The 11,914-nt window shown below is 34.5% G+C and overlaps 1 protein-coding gene across 1 annotated transcript in view; it reads right to left on the minus strand.

Moving 5' to 3' along the window:
- Positions 1–444: 444 nt before the first annotated feature.
- The window catches only part of LOC129314952 (uncharacterized), a gene marked incomplete at its 5' end in the record, with an annotated part of 12,819 nt that continues 1,349 nt past the window's right edge, over positions 445–11,914 (minus strand). Inside the window, 5 exons of the mRNA XM_054958436.1 lie at positions 445–890; positions 3,277–3,401; positions 4,911–9,054; positions 11,021–11,356; positions 11,452–11,496. Of these exons, the coding sequence (XP_054814411.1) occupies positions 11,195–11,356; positions 11,452–11,496 (207 nt within the window). The remainder of the gene's footprint in view (positions 891–3,276; positions 3,402–4,910; positions 9,055–11,020; positions 11,357–11,451; positions 11,497–11,914) is intronic.

An 11,914-nucleotide genomic window follows, 5' to 3' on the forward strand; every position in this document is an offset into this window, starting at 1 on the left:
ACATTTTGTTAATTTTTCTCATATATATTTTTAAAAGTTTATTTTTGAACTAAAATACTTCTAATGCACAAAACCTAGATATTTAGACAAATTTGTGTGCACTTTAAGCTAATAATATATAATAAATAATCTTAATTGACATATAAAAGTGTGTAATAAATAAGCTCTATTAATTTCTCCACACTTATCTTTTGTATTCATGGCAAAATCATGTGAAATGAACCCACAAAACATCAAATCAATTGAAAATCAAAACAAACGTTCAAAATTGCCAAAGTCAAGAATGCTCAGTCACCTATTCAATTTAATTGTAATAAAAAAATAATTTAATACGTCATAAAAACTTATTATATGATAGATCATAATAGCATTGTACAATCTAAATAATTGACTTCACAATGTGGAATAAAGCCTATTATTGTAGTATTGGAGAAAATAAGAAAGTAAGCAACATGACAATTTCACACACCCTCATAAATATTCAGCACTTACATCATGCAAGTCACAACATTACATACATCACACAAGTCACAATATCACAACATTTAAACCAATTCCTTTCATTCATCCTTGCTTTCTTCTTTTGGAAACATTTTTTTTCATGTGCCTCACTAGGTACTTAATACATATTATTTTACTTTTTATGCTGGCATGACACCGAAAAAAAAATTTAGTTTATCTCCATCTTCCAAGACAACCGACGCCATCTCCAATTCATATGGATCCAATGCACATTTAACTTCATCTAGGAGTTCATTCCTATATTCATCCATCGGAAGTGGCCGTTGACCTTCCACTGTGAATTCAGAACATTGTTGCTTCATTCGCATTTCCCTTTGCTTCCTCGCTGGGTCATATAGAGCGGAATCTATGATGCATGTTCTGAGAAACTACAAAAAAGCAAGAAAGTTCTAGTTGTTATTAGTGCTTGGAGTATTGCACCAGCTTTTTTTTTGAAATTGAATTTGAAGATTGGATGAGATTGAATCTACCCAGGCAGGACAGGAAGGACAATGGTTTAGAGTGGTAGGTAAATTTTGGAGTGGTTTGTTGGATTTTGTGAAAGGAGGGAAACAGATGTATGTTTGGTGAAATAAAAATTAAAAGGGATGCATTTGATTTGAAATGATGCATATTGAATTTTTTTTGTAACATGGTGATAAGACATATTATTTATACATATTTATTAACTTAAAGAAACCATTTTACATACCCAATAAGAGTTCATATGCATTCATATTACATTTTTAGTATAAATTTGCCCAAATATTGAGTTTACACAAATTAGAGGTATTTTAGTCATAAAATACACTTTTTTACTAAAGTGAGATTAAGTTTGAAAATTACGTCTTTTAATGAGTGAAGATTATTGATAAACTTAATTTTTATTGATTTGACCTAGGTTAGGAGTTATTAAAGAAAAACATTTTAATGTTGTCTCTTTAAGAAATTTTCATTTAACCTTTGATTTAGTTTAACTGAGTTTATCTACATTTGTGTCTTATTAGGCTTTATTATTTTGAATGAATTAAATATTCTCATTTTATTCCAATTAAATAAACGTCACTTTATGATTATTTAATTTAATTATGACTTAGGTGGATTAATATGATAATTGAAGACTACAACCACTTTGCAAGTTTCCATCGCTTTTATCTCATTTTTTTCTTAGTCTAATTCATGCTCCTCACTCTCCATTCAAATCACAAACTCATTTTCTCACATTTAAACATTTTCTTACATTCTCACTCGTTCTTCAATATTTTTTAAATTTTAATATTTTAAATTAATTTATATTTGATTTCAAAGTTCAATTTATTAAAGTTCAAGTTTATATTTTCAAATAAAATCACTGAATTATAAAGTAGGTATTCTAATACTTGTTTTGAAACATTTTAAACCATAGACTTTTGATTTGTTTTTTCCTTCCTACTATGATCAGTCATTTAATAACTGATTAAAATCTATCACCATAGTTTGGTAATCATATAAATTAATCCATACTTACCACGGAGGTTTTGGCTAAATATCAAGGTAATAAGGAAAACGTTACACCTTGCTACATTAGAGTTAGGTCTAGTAATTACTTTGATAGATATGCGATTAGCCTAATCACATGGTTGAGGCAAAAGAAGAGGGTATTGAGAAAGTGATGAGTAAGAAGATTATTGATGTGATTAGATGGAGACCATTAACAGAAGGGTGGATCAAATACAATTGTAATGGTGCGAGCAAGAGAGATTTACTCTCGATAGGATATGGAGAGTTTTGAGAGATTGCAATGGGAATTAGATACTGGGGTTTGCAAGATGACTAATTTTTGCTGTGTAGTGGAAGCTGTGTTGTGGGGAGTTTTAATTGGTCTGGAGAAAAGGCAGAAAATGAATTTTAGGAAGATAAAAGTGGAGATTAATTTGATGGTAATGGTTAAGCAATTGACAACCATGAGTTGCAATGGGTGATTCCAGTAAGTTGCTGCTAAAAGTAAGGAACTGGTGGAAGGAATGGCAATTGGTTGTGAAGCATGTGGCGAGAAAAGGAAACCAGTGTGCTGATGCAATTGCTAATGTGTAAGGTAGTTTGGATGAGGTCCTATACATTTGGACTGAGATGATTAATTTTGTTAAGCTCATTTGTCTTCCTAATAAATATATCTGTGGGTTTGATAAAGGATAGTTCACTGTTAGTTGTCTTGTTTTCTAGTTTTGTTTTGTAGTTTTTCTTTGACGTCTTAGCTGATTCACAAAGGGCAAGAAGCCAAGTTTTAAAATTTAGGACATTTACGTGGCAGTAATTTAGGCTTGTTTTTCTTACATATGGGTGATGTCACATTAAACCAATGAATCAACAATTCAACATTTAAGCATCCAAAATAATAAATAATAATTTGTTGAAGAAGATAGAGCAACTTTTTTTAGTCGAAATGCATCTAAATCGTTTCTTTTCTATTGTAAAATATAATCTCTGTTACTATTTGTTTCACAGTGAAAACAATAATAACATTTTAAAAAAAATCAATAATAATGATGTGTCCTTATGCTAAAAAACCAAATCGAAACAATACAAAAACAAATTTAGGAACACACAGCCAAGCAAAAAAAAAATCTTTGATCAGAGAATCAGCCTATGCCTGATGTATATGTCGTAGAGACATCTTTAACATCAATTCTCAGAGATATGGCAACTCATCAAAGCATGTATCACAGTAAATATATTTGTTCTACATGATATAACAACTCATCAGAAAAAAAAATTCAAGACACAAATTGAAAATACCTGAGTATCATGGTGAGAGTGTAATTGTTGAGATTCAGAGGTCAACTTTTCATGCGATAGTAGAGGCCAATTGCGCGTTCTTTTAAGACGTGGCATTTTCACCCTATCTCTTCAATCAAATCAACCTTTAACACAAAATGTCAAACATTATTATTATTTGTTGTTTTGGCTGAATGTGGGTCTTATTGGGTGTAGACTTACAAAACACAAAACCTAAGTTTTTTTTATAACATTATTTTTCCTTTTATATTCTTCCTTTTGTATTCTGTAATTAATTTCATATTTATTATTAGATTAGATTTATAGCCAATGAATTGAGGGATTTGAATCTGATTATTCTCCATCTCCCTCATTGATATATGTATCGCAGTTCTTTTCAGAAATATACAAGAAATTACTTGGTAAATAATTTCATTTTTCCACCCGAGAGAGTTTCCAAGTTAATCATTTTCCAGAATCAATTATACAATTCATGAAACATAGTTCACAACCAAAGGTATTACAAGATAATAATAGGATATTGATCGGTCATTAGTGATCTCCCTTCTCACAAGGTTTTTAGGAAATCAATTTCAAAACACTTTATCTTCTATAAAACTCCAACAACTTATCTAACATAAAAACCGAAATATAAGAGAGAAGCAAGAACTGGCAGCACATCATCACACATCAACACTTCAACAATCAATTACAGGAATGGTTTTGATACCTTCAGGAGAAAATCCCTGACACCTATAAAGCATGGGGTATGAGTATAGGATATGATTCTATACGAAACATAATTAAATACTAAATATTTAGATACACATATTTTCAATACAATAAATAATTAAATAATTCAGCAAAATATCAAATGACAAAATAATGATTCTCATGTTCTTCATTAATAGTAAAGTTAAAAGAAATGAACCATCTAAGTAAAAAAAACATTATATCTGTGGTGGGGTTAACTTGTATAATTATAAAATTATAAAAGATTAAATAATAAATTATAATATTTTCTTGATCACAGAAGTAATTTTCGCAGCTCCCACTTTCCTTTACTAATATGAAAAAAAAAACTTTAATGCACGACTATGCCCGAGGACAGCGACGGAACAGAAAATGTGAACGGAGGTGGACAATTTCAGAACAGATGAACTGACCAGAGAAGAAGCGCCGGAGGCCGGAGAAGATAGCGCTGGAGAAAAACTGAACGAAAGAGCGACAGAACCAATTTCTGATATGAGGAGGCTGGAGAAGACAGCCGGAGAAGAAGCAACGGAATACAGAGGTAAGGCCGGAAAGACGCTAAAACCGTGACTGAGGAGGCGTCGGACTGATGATGTGACGGCGACCGTGGGTCGGAGAGACACAGCAATGCTCGCACGCGACAGATTTTGCAGAATGAAGGGGTAAAAGATGGACTGGACGGAGCATATAGTGCTTCCGATTTTGGGAAAAATTAAAAGAAAAGGGGGGCCAAAACGCAGAATTTGCTACGAGTTTTTGAAACGAATGTCTGCCGAGAGGCAAGAGAATTTATCTGCATAATGTCTTGAAGCAGGAGAAAGATTGTATGGGAATTAGGATCTTTGCCTTTTCATTAGTGCTTGTGGACGATTGCATGATTTGAATTAGAGAATTAGGAGTACCTGGAGGTTGAAGCAAAGATTGGGTGACCGAGATCAGCAAGCACCGTAAAATTGTGACCGTGAGTCAGAGAATGGCGAGCATGCACCCAAGTAAAAATCGCGACAGTCGAGAGAGGAGCACTGGTCAGAGGAAGAAGATTGAAATGTGCCGGAGGAGGAGGAAGAAGAAGACGGGGCTGTTGGTGAGAACTGAGATGAGCGAAGCGGACAAGGGTTCGGTGAGCCAGAGGACTTGTAGTTACAATGAGTACTGTACAAATGGACTACAGTCAGCCCATGGGCCAGCCTACGCGAGCTGTATTTTGATGGATTGAGTATATATATTTACAATTATTCTTTTTATATTCTAACAAGAATTAATATTCATACATATCAATGTACTCTAATAACTTTTTTTTGTTTTATTTTTTCTTCATTTTTTATTTTAATATAAAATAAAGTGTGTGTGTTTTGTTTTTTACTTCATTAAAATACAATAAATTTACAAGTTGTCCTTAAATTACTTCATCACTCACAGACACCAAGTCAAGTTAAAGAATAATGATATAAATGTAGTTTCTTAGTTCTTTTCAAGATACTTAATCTACCTCATTCTTATTATTCTAATTATTATTGCAATTATTTAGACAATAATTATTCCTTGAGTTTGAATCTGTATGTGTTCTCAACAAGTTAGCAAGGATTATTTTTATATTATATAAAATATGCTCAACAATTCTTTTTGACCCCCAATATTTATTAACCTTAACTAAGAGTTAGGTAGTTAGCTATATCTATACACATATTTGCTTGATCTTGATTATTTTTAAATTCCACACTTAGGGTTCATGCAAATTTGGAGTCAAGAAATTTAGTGGCTAGCTTTGGATCATGTTCATAATAAAATGTAAGGGAAAAAGATGGAAATAACATTCTTGAGTTAATGGGAAAGTTGCCACAAGAGAGAGAGAGAGAGAGAGAGAGAAAAAAAAAAAACCGGCATCAAGCTACAGCTCGACGTACACACTACCATTTCTCAACCATTTAGCTAAAGACGAGCTGGTAAATCATGGAGTGCATGATTACATCCTTCAAAAATTAGTTTTAGTTATTTTTAATTAGAGTGGGTAATTTAAGCAAGCTTAACTTATTTAGATCCAGTTTAAAATATTCGAACATATAAAAAAACTCGTATAGCTAAACCTGACTCTAACATCTCAAGCTTTTGGACTTATTCAGGTTTAATCAAATGACTTAATTATTAAATATTATTTTATTTTACTTTTCTTTTTTATTCAATTCCAATTTATATCTTAAAAAATTAAGATTTTTGAATTTTGTTAATAATGAGAAAAAAATTCTAGAATTTGGACTAAGCCCATTGCTTAGATTTCTTGAAGCTTGTTCAGGTTGCTAGAAGTAGAGAATTTCTAAACTCTCAAGCTAAGCTCTAAGATTTTTTAAGCTTATTCTAGCCAACCGATAGAGTTTTAGGGTTCGGGGTTTGAGTTACAAGGTTCAAGGTTTAGGGCTTTTTTTATGGTTTAGAGTTTCAGGTTTCGGGGGTTCGGGGGTTAGGGTTTTTAGGTAGGGTTTGGGGTTGGGGATTAAGAGTTAGGGTTCAAGGGGTTTTGGGTTTTGAGGTTCGATGTTCGAGGTTTCAGGCTTGGGGTTTAGGGGTTTGTGGTTGGGGTTAGGGGTTGGGTTTAAGGTTTTTTTTTTTTAAGGTTTAAGGTTGAGGGTTGATGGTTTCGGGGTTCGATGTTTTGGGTTTCAGGGTTCGAGGTTCAGGGGGTTAGAGTTTAGGGATTAGGGTTTTAGGTTTTAGGGTTTTAGTGTTGGTGGTTGAGGTTTGGGGGTTTGATTTTTAAGGTTCGAGGTTTTGATGGTTTAGGGGCTTAGGGTTTGAAGTTTTGGGCTTAGGTTTCAAGGTTTAGGGTTTAAGGTTTAAGAGTTTAGAGTTTAGAGTTTAGGGGTTTAGGTGTTTGAGGTTTTAATGGTTTAGGGAGTTATGGTTTGACTTTTTAGGGTTCGGGGTTTAACGTTTAGGGGTTTGGGGTTTAGGATTAAATGGTTTAGGTTTTTTTTTATAAGGGTTTAAGGTTTAGGGTTTAGGCTTGATGGTTTAGGGTTTAGGGGTTTGGGATTCGGTGTTTAGGGGTTAAGGTTTAGGGTTTAGGGGTTTGGGATTCGGTGTTTAGGGGTTAAGGTTTAGGGTTTAGGGTTTTAGATTTTAGAGTTTTACGGTTGGAGGTTTTGGTTTTGGGGTTTAGGTTTTTGAGGTCAAGGATTTGGGGTTTCAAGTTGGGGTTTTGATGGTTTAGGGATTTAGGGTTTTAGGTGTTCGAGGTTTTAATGGTTTAGGGGTTTATGGTTTTTCGTTTTTAAGGTTCGGTGTTCGGGGTTTAGGGTTTAGGCATGTGGGGTTTAAGATTAGGGTTTAGGTGTTCGAGGTTAAGAGTTTATGGTTTAAGGGTTTGGGTTTAGGGTTTAGGGTTGTTTTTTTTTAAGGTTTAAGGGTTTAGGGTTGGGGTTTGAGGGTTGGGGGGGTAGGAGCTAGGGGTTTAGGTGTTTGGGGTTTTGATGATTTAGCAGTTTATGGTTTTACATTTTTAGAGTTCAAGGTTTAGGGATTTAGGGTTTTTTTATTAGGGTTTAAGGGTTTAGGTGTTCAGGGTTTTGATGGTTTAGGGGTTTATGGTTTTACGATTTTAGGGTTCGGGGTTTAGAGTTTAAGGGATTGTGGTTTAGGGTTAAGGGGTTTAGGGTTTTTTTAAAAGGTTTAGGGTTTAGGTGTTTGGGGTTTAGGCTTTATGGTTTAAGGGTTTGGGGTTCGGCTTTCACAGGGTTAAGGTTTAGGGTTTAAGGTTTTAGGTTATAGTGTTTTAGGGTTGGGGTTTGGGTTTGGTTTTTGGGGTTCAGGTTTTCGAAGTCGGCAGTTCGAGGTTTCAAGTTGTGGTTTAGATGGTTTAAGAGTTTAGGGTTTTAGGGTTTTAAGGTTCGAGGTTCGGGTTTCAAGGTTGGTTTGGGGATTTAAGGTTTTTTTAGGGTTTGGGGGTTTAAGTGTTTGATGTTTTAATGGCTTAGGGTTTGGGGGTTTAGGGTTTAGGATTTAAGTGTTTGGGATTTAGGGGTTTAGGGTTTAGGATTTAAGGGTTTGGGATTTAGGGGTTTAGGATTTTTTTTAGGGTTTAGGGTTAAAGGTTTAAGTGTTCATGTGTTCAAGGATTTCGGGTTTAGGATTTAAAGGTTCAAGGTTTAGAGTTTTAAGGGTAAGGGGTTAGGGTTTAGGAGTTAGGGGTTGGGGGTTTTGATGGTTTTGGGGTTTAAGATTTAGGGTTTATGGTTTTTGGGTTTTAGAGTCCAGGGTTTAAAGGTTTAGATGTTCAGGATTGTTGCTCACCGCATCTGCATAGATTGTAGCAAGTAATATAATGAAAGTAAAGAATCATTCTCTCGAAGATTTGTTTAAAAATGATGAGCTGTACAACTCTGCCACGGTGGTTCGAATCACACATTCATAACCAATTTGAGACTACTTTCAATCAGCCATCACTTCATATAGTTGAACTTCTAATTCCTTATGATCCATGACCCTATGACAACTAATCAGGTAGACGTCGAATTCTGAATGAAAAGCAAGGTAGAAACATTTACGTGCTAGTTTTTTGAGGGTCTATAAAGTCGTAGAATAAACCAGTTTTTCATGTCTAATCTGTCAACAAGGGGTCTAGCATAAACAGTGAGAATAAATAGATGAATATTATTTTGCAAAATGGTAAAAACTCCCAGGAAAAGGAAGAAGAAGCACGTGAGCAGCTCAAACTATGATGCAAACCTTCAAGACCAGCAGTGAATAGCACCAAGTCAGCAAATACACTAAGTTGCCTTAAGAATTCCTTCAAACTAGGACGTTCAAAAACCGTAACATAATTGACATTTGGTTTTCCATCTCCTTCCTTAAAAGTTCAACATGCTCAAGTAAATTCATAATATTCAGCTCTAAACAGGCCAATGCAAGATATCAAGTAATACACCTTATTTGAAGATATACATTCCAGTTCAAAACAATTCAAACCAGCTTCTATTGCTTGAGAACGAAGTGTGGCTGGTAAACTTGACGTCTCATATGCACAAACCAATGTTTCATCCAAATCAAGCATACCTACAAATGCACATGAAATTGGAATCGACATTAATAGCAGGAGTCTTGTGTTAACATAGGAAAATAAGATTTGGGGTTCAAGTAGGCAGGAGGGAGAAGTAAAAAGGAAAAATAATGAAAATAATGACACTTAATAAAATCTTACAACAGTCATCATAACTGAAAAGAAAAAATGACTCATCATACTTGGCTTTTACCAGTCATGAAATAGTTGTAAGCAGCATGTTTTGCAATTATATTCACAATTTTACTTAAATATTATTCACACAAGTATACTGGAAGTTAGTTCTCTTCAGCGGAGTGGTATAATATTATTTTGTTACTTAAACAAATCAAATAGTATTTGTCACTCATCTTTCATATCATTCCATAGTCCCTTAAAAGAGTTGCATTTTGCCACCTCAAAAAATTCCACAAATCAACAGGACCATGCCAATTAGCTGCTCAAGTAAAACTAGCTTGACATCAAGAAATATGAACAAAAAAAGGAATCACCACAAAATGAGAAAACAAAAACAATAAATAGAGCAACAGTAAGCCAAAGAAATGGTGGGCTGCTACAAATATTTGCTCTGAGTATGTGGGCATCAGAAACATGATGTTTATAAATGAATGCGGAGCATATTGAAGTTAGATAGGGACATGCCACCAAGGCACCTTCAATTACATTCTACTGATCTATTTTTGCTAGCAGATTCACCCATGTAATATGGTTACCGATCTTCATCATCTATTAAAAGTAATTTTACCTCCCTTTGCAGATGTAACATCACAAAACAAAAGGCTTTTCAAATTCCCGTGTTTCAACTGCCAACTTGTTGCCAAAGTACTCGCTTTGGTAGAGTCAAATAACATCGTAACTATCATATATGCATCAACATCCTCCTAAATAGTTCATTCAAGTCTATGACAACTATCTTAGAGAAAATTTCATCCAGCATATCCAATGTCCAATAAATTGTCTTTCCATCATCCTAATAACTTGAATTCTACTAGAATTTGTGGTGATCATGGATAGTAAATACAAACATAAACATACACCCATATGGATCAATTCTTCCCCACCACACAACAACTACGATGGCCTATAGTGCTGATATTACTTATTAGCATTTCTGTATATATGTTTGACTCTCCAGGGTGCGATGGTGGTGATACGACAAGATCTAGAAAGGAGGAGAGATATCGAAGAATGTGCAGAGGTGGCATGTGTATTGGATAGACTGAGGGAACGAATTGGTGATCACAAGGTCTGGTAACCAGTTCCGGCACATGGGCAGAAGGATCAGAGAATTTGCTAGTACTCAGACAAGCGAATCAACAAACCCATCTAAACCGCAGAATTTGCACCACCTACTACTAAAGTTAAAATTAGCATTTGTTTTCTGCATAATATGAAATCTGAAAGATAAACTTCATTAGTCATGAACAAATTAGAAGTTTTATAGACACAGATACTGTGTTAATACCATAACAAAAATAACAAGTCTTACCCCAGGGTCGACTACACACGGACTGTTCGACGTTATTGTAATCTATCATAAGCCAAACATAACAAAACAAATTGAAACCTAACGTGACAGATGCAGCCGTAGGCACAACATATTCTTTCAAGCATCTATTTCTGACAAAACCAACTTCAAAGGGGGAATTACTAATAACCTGAAGCATTTGTCTTTCCCCTCCCGGCATAACCAAAGGGGTAAAGGGGCAGTGAGAATGCGCGCACGCGTGCATATATATCTTGAAATGGATCAACATACATTAATATGACTACAGTAATAAGTCAAAGTAAAACCACTATCCGTCAAATAACAACAGAGCCATCAGTATTCTAATCATTACTTCAGGGACAATCTAAACGGGTGCAAACACTTCAAACTTGTGTGGAATTGTGGATACAGTCATCATACTATCAATGAAAATTAATTTCTGCTACTTCCTACTTGATTTATAGATCTTTTACCTCATGCGTCTTCTCGAAAACACTTATGCGAATTGTTCAACATCAATTTGGGGCTCATGCACATCTTCCTAACTTGAACCAGATTCATATGGTGGAAATAATCACTGCGTTTAAATTAAATGCTTCGATGGCATCTACAGTAATTGCAGTGGATATCTGTGGATGACAGACTCGCTATTGCTGTGGCAACAGTTCCTGAGTTTCATTTCTTAATGGCACATTAAGGTCCATTGTTGCTAGTCCCTCTAATTCTTGAATTGCTGCAATTGCACTGACTGGACTCGCAATGTTAAAATGGGGCTTGATCGAACCAAGAGATTCATTGACTTTTAATTGCTGTTATAATGAAACAGAGGAATGAATGATCACTTCGATGACAAGGTAATAAATTGACCAACTAAGCATTCATGTAAGAGACTATTTAAACTTACAAAATATTCAAGTTTCCTCCTCAACTCATGCTCAACAAATGTTCCCTGTTCCAGCAAAAATAATGCAATGAAAATGAACGTTTTCCATGAATTTAGACAGCACAAAAGGTAGGACATGCTGAAATTACACGAGAAAATTATTACATCATATATATATATTGAGACATAAGTAATTTCAAATCATATACTGTAACATAGAGCTCTATATTTTCTACAATCCTAAAATTTCCTTACTCAAACAGCAGAATTTATTCATCCTCAGATGCGTGCGCCAAATTGGGAACCTACAAAATTTGTGCGGCGTACATATGCTTAAGCGGCTTTCAATAAGGATTCTGAAGAAAAATCACCAGATTAATGTCTTTATACATTTATCGCAACGCAAACGGGAGAAGAATGAAGCTCAAGTTTACTAATAAGTCCAGGTCCAATGGAACGAGTTAGTGATCAACATAAAAGCATA

The sequence above is a fragment of the Prosopis cineraria genome, unplaced genomic scaffold (genome assembly GCF_029017545.1).
Source record: "Prosopis cineraria cultivar Desert tree isolate PC_DT_omini unplaced genomic scaffold, ASM2901754v1 PC7, whole genome shotgun sequence".
Lineage (NCBI taxonomy): Eukaryota > Viridiplantae > Streptophyta > Magnoliopsida > Fabales > Fabaceae > Prosopis > Prosopis cineraria.